Source organism: Desmodus rotundus, chromosome 1 (assembly GCF_022682495.2).
Source record: "Desmodus rotundus isolate HL8 chromosome 1, HLdesRot8A.1, whole genome shotgun sequence".
NCBI lineage: Eukaryota > Metazoa > Chordata > Mammalia > Chiroptera > Phyllostomidae > Desmodus > Desmodus rotundus.
The window spans coordinates 95,776,777-95,797,920 of NC_071387.1; the positions used below are offsets into that span (position 1 = coordinate 95,776,777).

Below are 21,144 nucleotides of genomic sequence, written 5' to 3' on the forward strand. Positions count from 1 at the left end.
GCCACACTGGTTTCCTGGCTTTTCTTGGAACATCCCAAGCATCTCATCTCAGGGCCTTTGCTATTTCCTCTGCCTGGAATGTTCTTCCCCCAGGTTTCCACATGGCTTGCTTCCACACCTCCAAGTCTTTGTTCCAATGTAACTTTCCCTGATCTTTCTATTGAATATTGCATTATTATTCAATCAAACTTATATCTTCTATTGTATTATCTAATTTACTTATTTATCCTGTTTATTGCATTTCTCTCACTTACTAGAATACTAATTTCCAAGAGGGCAGAGACTTTTCTTTGTTCCATTCACTGTGATAGTCCCAGCACCTGGAACGTGGCAAACAACCACCTGTAGGCCAAAGCCAGCTAAGTTTGTTTTTATACTGTCCATGAGCTAAAAAATTTTTTAAAATATTTTTGTCTTTAAAGGGTTACAAAAACAAACAAAGAATAATACGCAACAGACACTGTATGTGGTCAGAAAAATCTAAAATATTTACTATCTGGCCCTTTACAGAAAAGAATTTGCCAACTCCTAATCTGGAACACTGCCTGGCACACAGCCAGATAGTCAAGAAGTATTTATGAAATACATTTCCATGATTGCTCCCTTTTGCTCTTACAGTTGACACCTTTCAGGATGTCTTTCCATCCTGTGGTGACCTTTTCTCTAAGAACTTCCCCTTTCCCATGGAGAAACCCTAGAATCCATGTTTGTACCATATGACTCTACGCCAGAAAGCAGACCAAGGCCATAGCTGGGTGGACCTTGGGTGGACACCTAACCCAGGCTTAACCAATCATTTTCTTGACTGGAGGCTGGAATTCAGGTTGAGGAACTGAGGCTGCCATTTTTTCAGTGAACATCACTTAACTGTGTACCCACCCAAGCTGTCTACAGAGAGAAAAGAATGAAGTGAACATGACAGGTCAAGTGAGCCCCAGAAGGAAAGATCTGGAAACACACATGCAGAGCTTTGAGATACATGCCACATGCATGTTTAACATATGCAAATTCAACTATACATGCTTGGCAAAGAAATGAAAATGGAAGAAATAAGTGTAATAGGACAGGAGATCCTTCTGGCTATTTCATTCAACTTTAGAGTATACCCAAGGGGTGCATGGCACAGGAACTATAATTCTCTTATTCCTCAAACTGGTCTCAGTTTCCATGGCTAGTGTAGTGTTTAAAAATAGGTATTTTAAAAATATACAGTATGGCCCTTCAACATAATCCAGCTATGTTCATTTAGGTCTCAATTTAAACACATTTATCTGATCCAACTTTGGGGGAATAAATTTCTGTAGTAAATTTAGGAAATTAAGACATGCTCATTTTCACTGTGGGACTTGAATATATTGAATTTTATGAACAATTCCAGAAATTCTTCAAGGATAATTTTGACTATTTGTTCATACACTGACTTCAAAGCTGGTCCCCATCTATGAGGCGATTCTACTGAGGCTTCCATGGTTCACAATCACTTTCCAAGTCCTGGTTCTAGTCCACTGTGAGGCTGGCAATACTCCCTGTCCCAGAGGCTGAGGAGCTATCCCTGCAATATCCCTTTGGGATTTATCTAGTCAGTATAAAGTCAATTTCTGTTACTTACAGTCCAGAACCTACACTAAAGTTGCTCCACTTGAATTCTTTTTTTATTTAAAGATTATTTGTTTGTTTATTTTTAGAGAGAGAAGAAGGAAGGGAGAAAGAGAGGGAGAGAAACATCAACATGTGGTTGCCTCTTGAGTGTCCCCTACTGGGGACCTGGGCCGAAACCCAGGCATGTGCCCTGACTAGGAATCGAATTGGTGACCCTTTGGATTGCAAGCCCGAGCTCAATTCACTGAGCCCCAGCCAGAGCTGAATGCTTACAATAACCTTCCCCTTGCTGACCCACCTGTTGAGCTCTACATACCAACTTAAAGAAGCTAGTGCACACAGAACAACTGATAGATGGGCTCTCTCCTGCCAAAGGGAACTCACGCGACATAGTTTATGGCACCGAAGGTGTTGGTCAACAGGCGCATGTGTTTTACTTTGGCCAGCAGAACATCAGGGTCCTTCAGTTTCACATAATCCAAGAAATTAAATTCTGTTTTGGAGGTTGTGGAAAACTGAACAGCCGCAAACTATAAGAATAAAGAAGAAATGAAACAGTATATATCCCTTCTCACTTGTCTGCTCCAATTGTTACTTTTTTAAAAAAATTTTATTGATTGATTTTAGAGAGAGAGATCAGTTTGTTGTTCCACTTATCTGTGCATTCATGTGTTCTTCATGTATGTGCCCTGACCAGAGATCAAACCCACAACCTTGGTAATTTGGGAACACACTTTAACTAACTGAGCTACCCAGACAGGGCCTCCAGTCACTACTTCTTATCCGGGACCTAGGCAACCCCACTTCACATCCCTGGCCTCAAATTGTTCTTCTTTTTTTCTTTTCTTAATCCTCACCCAAGGATTTTTTTTTCCCATTGTTTTCAGAGAGAGAGAGAGAGGGAGTGAGAGAGAGAGAAACATCAATATGAAAAAGAAACATCAATCGGTTGCCTTCTCATACTCGCCCCAGCTGGGGATCAAACCCACAATCTGAGTATGTGCCCTGACTAGGAACTGAACCTGCAACCTTTGCATCTACGTGACAATGCTCCAACCAACTGACTCACACTGGCCAGGGCTCAAATCATTCTTTTGAAAATAAACAAACACAAAAATAAAATTAAATAAACCTCTGACCCTTTATGTAGTACTGTCACTGGGCTCAGTTTTTCTGGGTCTGTCTACCTTACCAATAGGAAGGGTTCCCAGTAGCCATAATTCTGCTGACTGACCCTGCGAAACAGGATACAGTTGGCTTGGCCTAAGACAGCCACCTGACTGAGGCTAGGCCAGTAATAATGGCCAGTAATAATTTTTTCTCTGAGAATTTGGGATTTGCAGTGGGAGGGGTTAGCTGAGAGAAAGATTAAGAGAGAGAAAAAGAAATCTCCTGAAACTTTAACATGTGCACTTAAGAGCTTTCCACAGGCCCATGTGATCCAAAGAAGCCAAGGGAGTCACTCTACAGAAAGAAAGAGAGGAAGGAAGCAAAAGCCAAAAAGAAACAGAAATGAGAACTAGAGAAAATTTCAGAGGCTTTCTACTTCTTGGTTCTTGTCCCTTCCAGAGGTCCAATAATAGCCATGCCTTTAGCTTCTGGGGACACCTCTTACTAAATTTTCCTTTTATGCCTTAACCTGGTTTGGGTAGATATCTATTGCCTATAACCAGGAATCTTAACTGTTATATTTACCTGGTAGGAAGAGTTGCTGAGTTTCTTCATCACATCCTTCATGAAGTCCAGAATTTTCTGAAATTCATATTGCTGCAAGCTCATTGAGCCGTCAAACAGAAATACGAGGTCTACGTTGCCCTTTAGACATTCTACAGAAGCCAGACACGAAGGGACTTGGTAAAGTGTCTCTGATGGTTGGCCTGCTTGTGCTGGCTCCCGTGTATGGGCAGCCACTTGGAAGTATTTTTACCCACTGGATCCCCAGTTCCTTACCCTGGTAACCAGGTCGCCCTTGCAGCACAGGACCCTTCAGATTCTGGTGGAAGAGGTAACATAGGCCACTTAGATAGATATTCTGGTCACATGTCCGAGACAGCCCAGGGTCACAAGCCTGAAGGAAGCAAAAATAAAAGGGTTGTGGCTTCCTCTTGCTATGTTTTTTGAGTATCATCAGTCAAGAACAAAAACCTTCAGGGTCATCATCTCCTGACCTCACACCCTACATACAACTTGGCTATTGAGCCAAGGTACTTCTGCCTCCAGGTCTTTCATACCATATCTCCCTCCCTACTACCAATGTTCTATACCAATGGATGCTCGCTGCCTCGAGGATAAAATCTAAAATCCTTAGTTTGGCATTCATGTTGTTTACAGCTGGGCACTATCTTGCATTTCCAGGCCCATCTCCTTTCATTCCAATCACACATTCTGTGTTTAACCAAATCAAATTACTCACTATGCCCAGAATATACAATAGTGTGCCTTTCATTTATGACTTATCTTTCCTGACAGACTGCAATTTCTTGAAATTCAGGGCTCGTGACATGATCATCTTTGTATCCCACTCCCCTTCCCCCAGCATAACCTAGCACCCTGTGTGGCATATAACAGCAGCTAAGTAAACAAGCTCCAATTGAATACAATCAATATTTCACTCAGTCTTCTAGTTCTCACGTAGCTGTCACATGCTGCTGGGATGACTTGTAAAGAGAAATAGACTTGGAATCAAACGGGAATTTGATTCAAATCCTGGTTCTACCTCTTTAAAACCATGTAACCTTGGCCAAGTCTCTCCCCTTTGGCCCTGTTTTCTCATGCATAAAATGTGTATACTAATTCTTAACTCACCTGTCTTGAGGGTTAAGAAATAAAGCAATGTTTTTCAAACTTTAGGCATTTGTGCACAACTTCACAATTTATGCCCTATGGTATATCATTCTTACTATTGTTTACTTAAAATTTTATTTACTTTAAATTTACTTTAAAAAAACCTTTAGCCTTACCCTAATCAATACAATCTAAGAAATCATGAATTTGATGTGCTTGTATGTTTTTCTACTAATCTACTAAATAAATATATAACAATCAAAACATTAAGTTTGTGTATCACCAAAAATCATCTTGAATATCAATTGTTAATATATATTTAATATTTGGAAGAAAACAGGTAAGTCACGTCTTGAAAATAGCTAGCTCATAACTTGTTCTCAGTAAACACTAATTGAATCTGAATCTCTCCAATGCCTTTAATCTTCTACAGGATCTTTAATCCATTTTTTCCTTTCGTCTTTTCAATCTGTTTACTAGCATTGAGCTTCATAGGCTCTGATACCACACTACACAAAACTCTTACCAAAAGGCTTCCACTTGTGGGGTCTGTTGCCAAGGTCATTCCCAAGTATTTAGAGGTGTAGTTGGAACCTGTAGAAACCATAAGATTGATTGGTTTGGAGGGATTTAGGCAATCCAAGTGTGGTGGGGTCAGCCTCAATTTCCCTGAGACACAACTCTTCCCAGCTCCCTCACCAGTTACTCACCACTCAGGCTCACTGGCAGGCAGTGTCCAGGGTCAGGTTGGCACTGATAGAGGTTTCCTGTGCTGTTCCCCTCACCTGGAGCTCCCACAACAACCCTGATGAGAAATCTCACTTGTGAGATGGAGTTACACAGGTCTTTACCTACCCACTCCTACCTAATAAGGGGTTTCCGATCCCCTACCAGGGATCTCAAAGCAATACAGCCATTCTCCTTCAGGTCCCTGCCTATTTCTTCCCTATCGAATCCTTGGTAAATCATCCAATATGCCAGAATTCTCGAAAGTTAAGGATTTTTTCCATCTAAAGTCTAGAAAAACTGAGGCCCAGAGAATATGCCAGAATGTTATAACTTTATTCAATTGGTCATCAGTTCAAGAGTAATTTATGGCATAGTTACTATGTGCTAGGCTCGGGGTGGGGGGAGCAGGAAGGAATTCATTGTCTAGTTAGGGAGGGACTCAGGAATCTAGGAAGTATTACCAAGTGTTTTAAGGGCTGTGATGTTTTCCTTTCTATTTCACATATGTGGCGTTTTAACTGTGAATGGCCCTCATCCTACTCTCTGATGGGCTTGCTGCTGTTTCTGAGAAATCCCACCATGGACTCCTTGTGATCTGCTGGTTTCACTGGCCAGCCCCAGAGCTGGCATGGGGGCGCCTCTTCCGGGGCTCTGTGGGGCAGGGAGGACCTGGGACATCAGCTCACCGGTCTCCAACCTGTAGGACGCGGTACCCAAAGTGCCTTCCAGCGTGTGGGAAAGACAAATTTTGCACATGCCGCACATCCAGGTTGTAGCTGGAGGTCAGGGCTGAGGGAGACAAGGGGCACTTTAGCCACTTTCAGCCAGGGATACCCCCAACTCCGTGCCCAGTGTACAAATTGGCTGCCACCCACTTGCCCCAAAGGGGTGGGCCAACCTCCAAGAACCAGGCTCCCTCCTAACCAGGCGGCCCACACCCAAGGCACAGCTGCAACCATCCTCCCTGGACTTCCCCTTGAGGGCCTTGGGTCAGGGAAATATGGAAGCAGTGACTCCCTACGACCCAGAGCTCTGGCAGTCCCAGGGCCTGGGAAGGACATACTTCCCGTTTGGCCTCTCAACAAAGGAGGAAGAGTGAGAAGGCAGAGGCCCCTGAGACAGGAGCAGGCTGATGGGGCCCCTCTGAGGAGATGGGGGTGCTTCAAGGCGGGGTGCATCTCCCCACACACTCATTTCTCCCTTGGATCTGGGGCACAGGTGCCGAGAGAACTCAAATAAATAGCCTCAGGCTTCCTCCCACAGACTAATGGTTTCAAGATCTGATCCCTGTGAAGCTGCCTCCTCATTCCTCTAATGCTCCCACACTCCCCACCCCACCAGGGTCCAGTGTCTTCCTTAACCATTACATCTCAGATTCCCCCATCTCAGGTAGCCTAGGCACTGTCTGCAAGCCCCAAACTGTCCTTTCAGACCCTGCTCTCCTTCCAGACATCAGGCTTATTACACAGCATCCTAGGATGTCAGAGATAAGGCCCCGCCATTTGTTTAGATGAAGAGGTTGAGGCCCAGAAAGGGGAAAGGACTTACCTAAGATGGCACAGAGAGGTGCCATAGGTGGAACCAGACCCCAGCCCAGCTCTAGGCATCCATTACCATCTGCCTTTTTTAGGGGCCCACTCCCCCATCTTTCACTATTGCCATCTTTGTCTCCCTTCTGTGTCTTTGTCTCCATACGTTGCCTATGCTTTGGACTCTGACTTTCTTTCTTTCTTTGTCCCCCTCTCTCCCTAGGATTCCTGGGCCCCACATTACACGTGGACAATTCCACCCTTACAGCAGCTCCTCCTTTGTTCTTGGTCCGTAAAGCCTTGCGGTTCCCTGATCACAGACACATGTTGCTTCCCCTCTCCTCCCCCTTTGCTTACCAAAGAGAAAAGGCCCAGACAGCAGCAGCCTCATTATGATGATGCAGGAGTTCATCCTTCAAGCAGCTGTCAGATCCTGACCCAGACTCAGTCTCAGAGGACCCTTGGGACTTGCTGGCAACCTAGACAGGGTGAAAGAGGGAAATGATTATTCTCCGAGGCCTCTTGCAGTGGAACATTCTCACAGAGGCACCAGGCTGATGACACTGGGTGGTGGTGAAGGAGGGGTGATAGAGGTTGTGAAACCACAGGGTTCGGAGAGGAAGTGTAAGCAGGTTAGAGACATTTCCTGTGCCTGCTTGCATTTTTCACATCATCCAGGGGCAGACAAGAACTGCTGCAGCCTAGGCTTCGCCCACTTATGAACTTAGGACTCTTTGTAGCTCAGGAGAGGACTGGTCAGATAAATTGTGGTACAACCACAATGGGATAGCTTTGTCTTAACATTAAAAGATGCCCGCAACACACTGTGAAAAACAAACAGCAGGTTACAGAACAGCATATTTAGAAATTCATTTTCATTCCAAAAATAAAAAAAAAATAATACTCACAGAATGACAGAAAATATTTGCATATTATGTATTCTGATATGGGACTTGATATATTCTGATATGGGTATCTTGAATATATAAAGAATTCTTGTAACCCAACAATAAAAAGACAACTCAATTTTTTAAGTGGGCAAAAAGTTTGAATAGACATTTGTCCAAAGATGATATACAAATGGCCACCAAGCACATGGAAAGAGGCTCAACATCATTAGTCATTAGAAAAATAGAAATCAAAACCAAAAGAAGATACCACTTCACACTCATGAGGATGGCTAGAATGAAGAAGAAAGAAAAATAACAAATGTGAGAAAGAATGTGGAGAAATTGGAACCCTTGTGCTTTGCCAGTGGGGATATAAAATGGTGCAGCCGCTGTGGAAACATTTTGACAGCTTCTCCAAAAAGGGAAATGGTAAACATAGAGTTACCATATGATCTAGTAACTTCTGGGTATAGACCCAAAATAATTGAAAACATATGTTTATACAGAAACTTATATGTGAATTCTCACAGCAGCATTATTCATATCAGAAAAACTGGAAACAATGCAATGTCCATCAACTGATAAATAGATAAACAAAATGTGGTTTGTGTCCATACAGTGGAATATTATTTGGTTATAAAAAGGGATAAAGTACTGGTACATGCTACACCATGGATAGACTTGTAAGTATTATACTAAGTTAAAGAAGTTAGGCACAAACTGTCACATGCTGTATGATTCCATTTAAGTGAAATGTTCAGAATAGGCAAATCTATAGAGACAGAAAGTGGATTAGAGGTTGTGAGGATGGGGGAAGTATGGAAGCAGGAATGACTGCTAGTGGGTATAGGGTTTCTTTTGGGGGTGATAAAATGTTCTGGAATTAGATAGTGATGATTGTTGTACAACTTTATGAACATATTAAAAACCACACATTGTACACTTTAAAATGGTAATATTATGGTATGTGAATTATATTTCAAAAAAATGAAAAATAGGAGTTGAAATTTTGTGTGTGTATGTGTGTAAAACAAATCCAAAAAGACACAACCAAACTCCAAACAGAATAAGGTTTATACATTTCTTTATTGTCTGAAAAAAGGTTTTTACAATAAGGATGTATAATGGGTAGTTTTGGAAAAACAAAAGCATTAAAAACACAACAGAATAGAGGAACTGTGTTTGTTTATGGGAAAGTGGAAGGGACATTGAGATTTTCCCTGTGTTGTAAGGAAAGCCTGCTCAACCTGAAAGGTCACTGCCCCAGGGAAGGCTTTTGCAGGTAGATTACTTCTAATCTACTGCCAGGCAGCTTCCATGTGCCAAGTTGGCACCTGGTAATTAGATGAAGTCAGATGGTCTTTTTCAAATTCAGTTAAAATCAGATAGTTCAGACCGACTCCTTTGATTCTCTGTGCAGAAGTTCCAATGTATATCTAACCAATTCTTTGTTTTGTTCTGAAATTACAAACGTATACATTTTAAAATTCAAAAGTTACAGAAGCATGTAGAGTAAAAGGATGATGATTCTCTTTTAACATCTACCTCCTGCTCCTAAATCTAAAAAATAACCATTGCTAACAATTTAGAGTCATACATTTGTTATGACAAAAAATTGTTTGTTCTAGTTAACCATACAGGTTTGACCTGTTTGGAAAAACTAATTATCTCACCAGAGAACATCTAACTCAGAATTAACAGTCAAATTAGCCACCTCCAGTTGGAAGGTTTCCCTTCAGGACATCTTCAAAATTTGGATGCTTGAATTAGCGATTAAGTTTATAGAAGCTTTAAGCGTATCATAGCGACACCTGGGATAAAAGGAATTCAGGAAATAATCTCAAAGTCTCTACTGCTTGGATTACAGGTTATGTGTATGTTTCAGCAGGCAAAGTGTACTCATTTACATATTTATCATGTTCTGTTTAAGAAGAAAATAATACTTTTTTCTTGTTCTGGTTGAGGATTATAAAGCTGAGGAAGCTACAAACTAGAAGTAAGCCCCAAGGATTCTGGAAATTAGTCAGGGGCTCAATGCCCAGACAGAAGGAAATTCCCCTGAAGACTTGGGCTGCAGAACTCTCAGCCCAAGAGGCAGGGTGGATGTCCTGAGGCAGGATGTGCCTTACACTCACACACACTTCTTCCTTAGTCAAGGCTGACTTCATCATATCTCAGATTGTCAGTTCTCTGAGGATCCAAGTCCTCTGAACTGTCTCTCATTTCTATTCCTTTTATTTGCAACTCCATCAGTTTTCAACAGAACCATTGTTGCCACTCCAATTTCCTTTCCTCAGCTAGCCGCCCCTAGAGAAGATTCTATCTCCCGGGTACTACCAAATTCACCTTGAGAAATCTGAGCATCTCTCTCTTGGGCTTTAAAATCTCTCATGACTCTCCTTTTGCATACACAAAATCAAGTCCAAGCTCATTGGCATGGCTTTCAAGAGCCTCATTGCCTCTCCATACCCCATGCTCTAACTTATAAAACTTCTCATCGGTGTTCAAATAGACCAGGTATCCAAAGAAGAGTATACGAAACTCGAAGCATTGGCCATACTAGCAGCCCCTTCTAAGGAAAGCAGTTTCAGTAGGTGCTTTCTACATCTTGGCTTCATGAAATGAACAATATGAAACTGATCCTGCTGGTCAGGTGATGGCTGACTGACCCAAAATCAATGCACAGGGCAAAGGTAGCCATGGATAGACTGAACCCAACAGATACCAGCTCTCTTCAAGATGGCTTGGTTACTCTACTTATTATGAAGGATTGTGAAAATGCAGGATTGTTCCATGCAGGATCATGAAAATAGACTCAAACGTATAATCTCACAGATAAATGAGATCCTAGACTGGGAAGTTCTGGGGCGCACAGAATCTGTGCATCTAAGACAAAGCCAGCAGTCTAGATACCTCAAGTCCCCGGTGTCCTTTGTAAAGTAAAATTATTGTAATAATGCCTTATTTTTCTATAGATCAAAAAACAATGAGAGAGCATTTTCTATTGCTCCACTTAAGAGAGTGAGCAGCATTGTATGTCCAGCCATTTCTCATCGTCATCACTGATTATTCCCTGGTCCAAGAAACCATCATCTTGTGCCTCCTGGATTTTGTGGTACTCCCCTAAATGGTCTACCTGCTTCCACCCTTGCCCCTGCTACAGCCTATTCTCTGTACAGCAGCCAGAGGGATCCTTTGAAACTATGTCAGACCGCGTCACATTCTTACTCAGATCCCTCCATTGGCTTTCCATTTCATTCAAACTACAACCCAAAGTTCTCCGTGTGGCCCACAAAGCCTTAACCTATCAAATATCTCATTATCTCTCTAACCTCACCCTCCTCTAGCTCACTCCTTTCCAGACACTCTGTTTTATCATTCCAGTACACCTCTGCCTCAGGGCCTTTGTACTGTAGCTGCTCTGCTTGCCTTTCTCAAGAAAGCCTTGTGGCTCCTGCTTTACCTCCTTTAGATCTGTGATTCTTAACACTTAGAGACTTCTGTTTATACTTTCTAATTTATTTATTCATCCAATTTATTGTCCATCTTCCCTACTAAAATGTAAACTCCCCTGGGACAGTAATATTATTTGTTGTTATTCACTGCTCTATCCTCAGTGCCTAAAATGGTGCCTGAAGCAGAGTAGGTAAATGTATATTCAGTAAATATTAACTGAGTGAGTGAATGCTTGCTTGGGGCTGCCTTGCCCCTGAGCATAGTTCAGAAGCTTTTTGCTTTCCACAGTCTAGGCTCTCAGAAGCAATAAGTTCTATCTCCAAAAGGGAAAGTTTGAAGGAGTTAAAGAAGAAGGCCTAATTCCTAGAGTCAGGAATTTATTTAATAAATATATAAGGATAAATAATAAGCTGAGGGCAAGTAAGCAATTAGTTGGTTCCTTCCAAGAATGTAGAGAGAATTGACCAGATATAAATAAAGGGGGAATGGTGAAGAACTACAGAGAAGTAGGCGTGAGAGATAAACTGTGAGGTCTACCAATGAGGAACAGTGATAACTTGGAAGGCTACCTCCATTCCCAACAGCCTCTCTTAATCTGAGTCCACACATACTCTCACACTGAACTCTTTCTCTCTTGTTGCTCTTGAACGAATAAAATGTAGAAAATCAGGGGGTGTGACAGCAGTGAGCCTCTGGGCATGTTTGGGGACCTATGGGCCTCTGGCAGATGTAGAGAGCAGCCAGAAAAGCAGGCTGAGGCCTCCCTACCCCCACACCAATCCACCAGGCCTGACTGCCTGCAAATCTAGCACTAATCAGGTGTTGATGTAAGAAACATCCAAACACGTGGAGAATTTGTATGAGTTTATTTGAGTCAAACTGACTACATATGCTGGGGAGCAGGATCTCAAATGCTCCAGAGAATAACAGTTTTGCAGTTTCTTTTGTGCATTTGAAATTAAGGCTGAAATGAGCCCTGGCTGGTGCGACTCAGTGGATTGAGCGTCAGCCTGCGAACCAAAAGGTCACTGATTCAATTCCCAGTCAGGGCACATGCCTGGGTTACAGGCCAGGTCCTCAGCTGGAGGCATTCAAGAAGCAACCAACTGATGCATCTCTCACACATCCGTGTTTCTCCCCTTCTCTCTAAAAATAAATAAATAAAATCTTCTAAAAAAAGAAATTAAAGAGTGACCATCAGAAAGATTACATGGATAGTTAAGATTATGTGCTCTCTTATGGGTGATCTACTTTAGAAGGAGGGGCCCGAAAGGGGGGGTTTCGATGGTGTGTTAACCTAAAAGCACAGAGACAATGGACAGGGCTTGCTTAAGGTAAAAATAAGCCTTTTACTAAAGAAGTATAGGCCTGGGGTGTGACTATCCACCATCACTTGCTCAGTTAGGAATTAATGATCAGGTCGCCCTGTGAGGTTACTTTCCATAGAACCCCTTTTTCATACATAAGGGCAAAGTTCTCTCTTCAGATTCACACAAAAGATTTGCTGGTGCAAATGCTGCTCATAGTCATCAACTGCTATCTCCTGGCTCAGGCTCCCCACCCACTGCTTCCTCCTGGGTACAGTACAAAGGCCACTTTTGTCAGGATAGTTCTGACACAAATATCTGAGTCACCACAGTGCTCTTTCCCTTTCTTCCCACCTGTCTCAGAGAAGAGGAGTGGAAGTCACTAAAGCCCAGAGGGGCCCCGTGCCGTTAAGGGGCACATATGAGATCTCGGCCACTTAATTTGGAGGTTCAGATTTGCAGACAATAAAAACCCCAAGTCAAAGTGAATAGCTAAGCACTTTATTAAGCGAGAGCAAAGTGAAAGCAAGAATCAAGATCATACATCACCAGACGGGAAATCACCAACACACGAAAACCGACACTGGGGAATCCCCGAGACAGCATTCGGGGTCCCACTGGGAAAAGTTCTGAGGGAAGTGTCCTCCTCTTGAGTGAGATTCCCAAGTCTCACTTTGGGGGCTATGGTTAAATATGTTTTAGACAAAAGTGGCTATGCGCCAAGGGCCTTATGTGATTTGCTATCCCTTGCTATCCAACAGGTCCCTCTGGGAGAAGGGCCAGTTCTCCCCAAAGGAACAGTTAAATATTAAAAGTACTAATCTCCCTGGGGAGAAGGACCAGTTCTCCCTGGGAGACAGCATGCCTATATTTCATTCTTACAATAAAGGTCATGGCGTGGGCAAAAACATGGCAAATTCTCAATATCCCTTTAACCCGTCAGGCCCACAGTGGGTGGGCTTGGAGGCCATCATCTTATTCCGAGGCCCTTATGATATCATGGCTAGGTGGGCCAGGGCATTCTAAAGTTCTGGAAAACTCTAGAAAATTCCCACAAAATTTTCTGAGGGCGGGCTGAGCTGAATGCAACACAGGTGGGGATTTGCTAGGTAAGGATGGCATGCCTTGGGGGTTCACATATAGTCCAGTCCATGGGGCTCAGTTGTCATGGGGTGACCTCACTCCAGAGTCTCCATTTCCAGCTTCTAGGCATGTGATTGATTTTTGTGGTCAAAATACCACATAGTTCAGGGCAGAGACCTGGGAACCAGTTCCTGGCAATGTATTTTGCCATGTTGTGTGGATGAGTTTCTTCACCTCCTTGGGTCTTGGTTCCTTCCTCTGTATGTAGCTCAGACTTCTATGGGACTCACCAATCTGTGAGTTGAAAAAGGCTCATATTAATCTTAATATTCCCATGTTGTTGCCTTATTATTCCCACCTGCTAGTAAAAGATCTCTAGCTTCCTGAAAATTCCCATGTTACTTCAGAGAGTCCAGTGGTATTTTACCTGTGCTCCACTCCCTGGCACGTGAGCTGCTCCCGCTCACACCTTGGCTATTGTCCTATAGCCAAGACCTTACATATAGTACTTTTTTATTGTTGACACCATTACAAATGTCACCCATTTCCCCCTTCCTTTGCCCACCTCCATCCAGCCCCACCCCCTCTCTTCCCTGGCCATGGGCTATGCATATACAGAGCCTGGCACAAATAATGCCCCTCTTTTATTACATAAAAATTTTTTATTACATAAAAATTTTTTATTACAAAATCATAACCATGTAATACTGTAACATAACAATATCACACTCAAGCACACCATATGACATTTTAGGTGAAATGTTCAAATTGTTGTCTATCTCGTGCAAGACATTCATGTGCCCAACCGACCACACGCAACAGTGTTACTTCTGCCGGACCCTGTACGTTCTTTGGCAAATCTCTTCACTTTCTTTCATTCAGGCCTCCACTCTCCTCCCCTCTGACAGCTGTCAGTCTGTTCCACGTATCCATGGCTCTGGTTCTATTTTGTTCATCAGTTTATTTTGTTCATTAGATTCCACATGTAAGTGAGATTATATGGTACTTGTCTTTCTCTGACTGGCTTATTTCACTTAGCATAATGATCTCCAGGTTCATCCGTGCTTTTGCAAAGGGTAAGAATTCCTTTTTTTTTTTTTTTTACAGCCATGCAGTATTCCATAGTGTAAATGTACCATATCTTTTTTATCCACTCATCTACTGATGGGCACTTGGACTGTTACCAGATCTTGGCTATTGTAAATAATGCTGCTATGAACATAGGGGTGCATATGTTTTTCCTGATTGGTGTTTTGGGATTCTTAGGGAATATTCCCGGAAGTGGAATCACTGGGTCAAAAGGCAGATACATTTTTAATTTTTTGAGGAATCTCCATACCTTTTTCCACAGTGGCTGTACCAGTCTGCATTCTCACTAACAGTGTTCTAGGGTTCCCCTTTTTCCACATCCTCACCAGCACTTGTTGTTTGTTGATTTATTGATGATGGCCATTCTGACAGGTGTGAGGTGATACCTCATCGTGGACTTAATTTGCATTTCTCTGATGATTAATGACGTTGCACATTTTTTTCATATGTCTATCAGCCATCTGTATGTACTCTTTGGAAAAGTGTCTATTCAGGTTTTGCCCACTTTTTAATTGGATTATTTTTCTTCCTGGTGTTGAGTTGTATAAACACTTTATTAATTTTGGAAATTACCTCCTTATCAGATGTATCATTGGCAAATATGTTCTCCCATACACTGGGTTCCCTTTTTATTTTGTTGATGGTTTCTTTTGTTGTGCAGAAGCTTGTTAGTTTGATGTAATCTCATTTATTTATTTTTCCTTTGTTTCCTTTTTCCTAGGAGATATATAGATATAGCAATTCTTGACTGTTGGCCTCAAACCCGTGACAATGCCAAAGCTGAGGGGAGATTGTGGTAGAGGTGAGGAGACCCTCTCTGATTGTAGTTACATCGTGGGAGAGGTGTCCCCAGGAGCTACTTCTTGGGCTCCCGTGTGTATAGTCTAGTGAAGTTGCTCTTTCAGGTTTTACTTAGTTCCTTTTCTTAATCTGTCTCTTTTGAACCCTGATTTATATTCAGGGGGCTGAGCCAGACATATACTTGAAAAATAGCCACTATGTATGTGAAGGATCACTACTCACCTCTGACAACTAAGTCTTTGTTCCTGGATCAAGTTTATTCTGAGCCTCCCCCTGTACCCCTACCCACCTTCAGGAAGTTCCTCTGCTCCCTCTTGAAAAGGTTTTCTGTAGGGTCACTTTTGTTAATTCTCCGGGCATGTCCAGTCATTCTGGAACTTCAGAAGTGGCCTAAACCCAGGTTTGGCCTGCTACATATATCATGGGGATATCACTACGCCAGCGTGTCTTATTTGTTACACCAAGGAAAGAGAACTCCCTTCCATCACTCTACCTCAGTGGGTAGAAGAAAAATATTTCCTGTCTTCTCACTAGTTAGCTTGAGTTTATCTAGGAAACAAATCAAACAGAACCTGGAGGCTTGTTACTGCATGATGTATTTGCACTGTATAATGAGGGGAAGTGTTTGTGGGAAGCAGCAGCTATCTATAATATCTAAAAGATTAGCAAGGCCTCCTCCCTGGTCTCACCACCAGTCAGATTCTTCTCAACCCCTTCAGCCACAACTACTGCAGCTGAGCATTTGGATGCTCCTTCAGGAACTGTGGATGGCTCCTTTCAAACACTTGGATGACTCCATATTAATTTAGATGGTCTTGGTCAAATCTCATATTGTGGCAAGTAATAGGAACTCATTTGAGCTGGCTAAATGAAAAGGATAAATTTGTTGAAAGGGTATCATGAAGACCTTAGAGGAACCTCAATATAATCAGGTCTTCCAGTCTTCCAAGTGGTTAGAAAGGGCACCACATATCCCCCATTTTTCTGTTTCTCTCTGCAGGCCACCTTTCTCCGCCTCAGCAAAGGCTGCGGGTGGTTGCCCCTAGTGGCAAACTCATCTCAGCTTTACCTATAACTTAATTGAAAAGACCATGAGGCAAAGATCTCTGAATTTCTACACTATTAGGAGGGAGAATCTGATTGGGCCAGCTGGAGTCAAATCTCCACCCTACAGTAATCAGCTGTGGCCAAGAGAACAGGGTCACATCCTAAATACAAACCAGCACCTGGCTACCTCATCCTCAATTCCTGGATAAGGAAATAGCTCTCAAGTAGAGGTTGTAAGGCTAGGCAGAAACACCAACATTCTTTGTTACCTGGGGTAAAGCTCAATCTTACTCCATAACTTGGCTCAAACTTTCTTTAACCTCATTTCCTACTTTTCTTCCTCTATTGCTCATTGGCCTATTACTGTTGCCTGATATGTGCATTCCCCATCACCACTTGTCAAAATCTTCCCAGTCCTGAAGGCATCATGCCAACTTTCCCTTGCTATCCTTTACGATACTTTTGACTAGAAGTGTAGTAACAAATTTCAGATTTGAAAGGGACCCCTGAATATCACCTAATTCAACACTCCACCATCTCACACAATCCCTAATATATTACCTTCTACTAACTCTTCAACCAGGCCCTGATTATACACTTCCAGAGACAAGATGCTCATGACTTCTTAAGGAGAGCCACTGAGTCTTCAGCAGCACCACATATAGCAAAATGATTTGTTGTATTACATGCCAATTTGCCTTCTTATTGACTTCCATGCTTTAGACAGGTTCTCCCCTGTGAAAATACGGGGGACAAGTCTGCTCTCTTCCCCACCTGGAAGTCCCTTCAGAAATTTGGCCAGGGCTCATGTCACCCCTTACTCTTCTCTTCTTAGTTATATCTATTATTCCCCATAAGACAGTGTAAAGTCCTCTGACCACCCCAAGAGAAACATCTATTTCAACTACACTCCTAAAAACTGGTGTCTCAGAATAAATGCAACAACAATGTTCCAAGAAATCTTTTAATATAAAAGGGAAGAAAATTAATTAATTAACAGTAATAATAGGAAGTTGGTTGTATTGATTAAATAAATCCATTTTGTAGAATACTATTCAACTTTTAACAAAATATAATAGATTTACATGTACTAACATAGAAAGACTGTCATGATGATACAAGTAGGAAAAAAGCAAATTCCAAAACTGTGTGTGAGATCTTATTTGTCTCAAGCAGACAGTCTGTCTTCCTCAGCCTCTTTCTCTCCCACATCTCTGTTTCTTAAACATTTCATTTTTTAGTGTGCATATTAAACAAATGGGGGATAAATTTTACTGAATTATGCATAGTTTATTTCTACATTATTTCTAGATTCTAGAGATGTCTTGAGTTATCACGAGAGTATGGAGGATGAGGTCTGGGGGACTTTCATTCTATGACACATATCTGTAGTGTTTGTTTTTTTTTTAATATATTTATTGATTATGCTATTACAGTTGTCCCATTTCCTGCCCCCCTCACTCCACTCCATCCTGCCCACCCCGTCCCTCCTACATTCCCCCCCTATAGTTCATGTCCATGGGTCATACTTATAACTTCTTTGGCTTCTACATTTCCTACACTATTCTTACCCTCCCCCTGTCTATTTTCCACCTATCATCTATGCTACTTATTCTCTGTACCTTTCCCCCACTCTCCCCCTCCCACTCCCCTATTGACAACCCTCCATGTGATCTCCATCTCTATGGTTCTGTTCCTGTTCTAGTTGTTTGCCTAGTTTGCTCTTGTTTTTGTTTTAGGTGTGGTCGTTAATAACTGTGAGTTTGCTGTCATTTTTACTGTTCCTATTTTTGATCCTCTTTTTCTTAGGTAAGTCCCTTTAACATTTCATATAATAAGGGCTTGGTGATGATGAACTTCTTTAACTTGACCTTATCTGAGAAGCACTTTATCTTCCCTTCCATTCTAAATGATAGCTTTGCTGGATACAGTAATCTTGGATGTAGGTCCTTGCCTTTCATGACTTGGAATACTTCTTGCCAGCCCCTTCTGGCCTGTAAGGTCTCTTTGGAGAAATCAGCTGACAGTCTTATGGGAACTCCTTTGTAGGTAACTGTCTCCTTTTCTCTTGCTGCTTCTAAGATTCTCTCCTTCTGTTTCATCTTGGCTAATGTAATTATGATGTGCCTTGGTGTGTTCCTCCTTGGGTCCAGCTTCTTTGGGACTCTCTGAGCTTTCTGGACTTCCTGGAAGTCTATTTCCTTTGCCAGACTGGGGAAGTTCTCCTTCATTATTTGTTCAAATAAGTTTTCAGTTTTTTGTTCTTCCTCTTCTCCTTCTGGCACCCCTATAATTCGGATGTTGGAACGTTTCAAGATGTCCTGGAGGTTCCTAAGCCTCTCCTCATTTTTCCGAATTCTTGTTGCTTCATTCTGTTCTGGTTGGATGTTTCTTTCTTCCTTCTGGTCCACACCATTGATTTGAGACCCAGTTTCCTTCGCATCACTATTGGTTCCCTGTACATTTTCCTTTGTTTCTCTTAGCATAGGCTTCATTTTTTCATCTAGTTTTCAACCAAATTCAACCAATTCTGTGAGCGTCTTGATAACCAGTGTTTTGATCTGTGCATCCGATAGGTTGGCTATCTCTTCCTCGCTTAGTTGCATTTTTTCTGGAGCTTTGAAGTGTTCTGTTATTTGGGCCTTTTTTTTTTTTTTTTTTTGGTCTTGGCGTGTCTGTTACTTAAAGGGGCGGAGTCTTAGGAGTTCCCGGGGGCGGGGTAACTCTGGTTGCTGCGCTGTGATGCTGTACGTGGGGGAGGGGCCGAGGGGGAGCAATGGCTCTTGCTCTAGTCTCCGCCCAACTTCAGTCACTCCCTCTGCTACCCACAATCAAATTGGGCCCCTCTGGTGCTGGTTCCTGAGTGGGTGGGCTTGTGCACACTCAGGCCCCTGTGGGTCTCTCCAACGACCTCTCCTGTGAGGCTGGGAGTCTCTCCTGCTGCCACTGCAACCCCCACAGGCGTTTTCAATCAGAGGTTTGAGGCTTTATTTCCCCACGCTGGAGCCCTGGGTTACGCGGTCTGCTTCTCCCCGCCGTTTGTCCCGGTTTATCTGTGCGTGAATGTGGGGCCATGGGGTGCTACCCGCTACTCTGCCTGCCCCGTTCTCCGCCACTCTGAGTCCGGCCCTCTCGGTTTATCTGTGTGTGAATGTGGGGCCGCAGGATCTGCCAGTGGTCAGACTGACTGCCCCGTTCATCCCACACTCCGCCAGTCTTGGTCCCTCCACAGCAACGCGAGTCCTCTCCACCCCGGCTGCCCATCTCCGCCCCTCTTACCGGTCTGGATGTATGTTTCTTTTTTATCTACTTGGTGTCGGACTTCCCCGCCATTTGATTTTCTGTCAGTTCTGGTTGTGCGAGGAGGCACAGTGTGTCTACCTATGCCGCCATCTTGGTTCTCCCTGGTTTCTTTTTTAAATAAAGAGCACATATTATTTTTAAGATCCAAAAATAGTAATAATAAAGCATTTGTAATGCTTTGGTGAGCTCTGAATATCAGGATATTGATCTCTTCCCTCAGTCACATTCTTTCCATTTATTCATTCATTCAACAAATGCTCTCTAAGGCCTTCTCTGCTTAAGACCCCCATACTGGGCCTTGGGCTATGGAGACCAGCTGTGAGGGGCTCACAGATGTCAGAGAAAACCTGGCATAATAAATGCTAGAACAGAATAAATCCTAGGGTTATGAAATCTTAGGAGAGGAACTTCCTAGAGTTTTGAAGATAATACTGTTTGTTGGGAGTAAAGGGCTTTTGGGTGATTGAGAGCATCTTGTGCAAAGGCCCAGAGACAGGGAGAGCTGAGCTGTTTTCTGTTTACCCTTCCACTCTACTCCATCCTAGTCCAAGCCTCCACCCTCATAGGCCCTCTGCTGTATCCTTCCCCTCCAGTCTATTCTCTACCTAGAAGCCAGGATGATCTTTCAAAAAAAACAAATACAACCATGTCATACCCCTGCTTAAAACCAATCCTGTGGCTTCCTCTTTCTTTTAGGACAAAAAGTCCAAAAATCCTTCACATGACCCATCAGATCTTGTATCCAATCTATCAGAAAATCAGTTGGCTCTACACTGAAAAAATATCCAGAATCTGATCACCTGTTATCATTTCCAATGTAACCCAACTGGTACAAGCCACCATCTTCTCTCCCCTGGATTTTTGCAGGAACCACCTACTGTCTCTCTGCATCCACTCCCTCACCCCTTCCAACCTCACCCAACAGCCAGAGTAATCATTGTCACTCTTCTGGTCTAAAATTTCCAGTGACTCCTATCTTACCCAGAGCCAAATCCAAAGGCCTTACAGTGAGTGGCCTTATACACATGGCCTTTCATTTCTTCTCCGACATTACCTCCTCTTGCTCTCTCCCTTGTCCACTTACCACCAACCACACTGGCCTCCCTTCAGTTCCTCCAACGCATAAGGCTTGCTCCATCTCAGGTCTTTTGCCAAGACTGTTTCTCTGCCTGGAATACTGTTCCCCTAGAGTATCACATGACTTTCTCCCTTACCACCTTCAAAGCAATCCTCTCATTCTCTCTCTCTATCTCTGAATTCTCCACTCCCTGAGTTCTGTTGTCACTGAGTCTCTTTCCCTCCTCTCTCTCTCTTGTTCTTATGACAAGAGATGATTCACCAGGGCTTTGCACATTTGCCCTAGATACAAAGCTGAAGCTCCCTGTCACTTGGGATGGTGGAAGGTGGTTAAGTGTGTGAGGGCTGTGGCCATGGGTGTCATTTCTCAAATGATCTTGAGGCAGAGCCTGCTGTTGGAGCCCCATGGGGCAAGCCTAGGGGAGTAAGGGTTGAGAACTCAGGCTGTGA

General features: G+C 42.9%; 1 protein-coding gene and 1 long non-coding RNA gene across 5 annotated transcripts in view; both read right to left on the reverse strand.

Annotated features, from left to right (window-relative positions):
- The window catches only part of ITGAL (integrin subunit alpha L), a 40,804-nt gene extending 33,605 nt beyond the window's left edge, over positions 1-7,199 (reverse strand). For all 4 annotated transcript variants that reach the window (XM_045195502.2, XM_045195501.2, XM_024560289.3 and 1 more), the window contains exons 1-7: positions 6,999-7,199; positions 5,799-5,901; positions 5,094-5,188; positions 4,910-4,977; positions 3,550-3,667; positions 3,295-3,425; positions 1,984-2,129 (exon numbers count right to left, since the gene is read on the reverse strand). In XM_045195502.2, coding sequence (XP_045051437.1) covers positions 1,984-2,129; positions 3,295-3,425; positions 3,550-3,667; positions 4,910-4,977; positions 5,094-5,188; positions 5,799-5,901; positions 6,999-7,053 — 716 coding nt within the window. In that variant the 5' untranslated portion in view covers positions 7,054-7,199. The remainder of the gene's footprint in view (positions 1-1,983; positions 2,130-3,294; positions 3,426-3,549; positions 3,668-4,909; positions 4,978-5,093; positions 5,189-5,798; positions 5,902-6,998) is intronic.
- Positions 7,200-12,807: 5,608 nt separating this feature from the next.
- On the reverse strand, positions 12,808-20,886 carry LOC128780420 (uncharacterized). Its single transcript, XR_008426308.1, has 3 exons — positions 20,702-20,886; positions 19,594-19,725; positions 12,808-13,671 (listed from the first exon to the last, which is right to left on the reverse strand). It is a non-coding gene; the product is annotated as an uncharacterized lncRNA (long non-coding RNA).
- Positions 20,887-21,144: the final 258 nt, after the last annotated feature.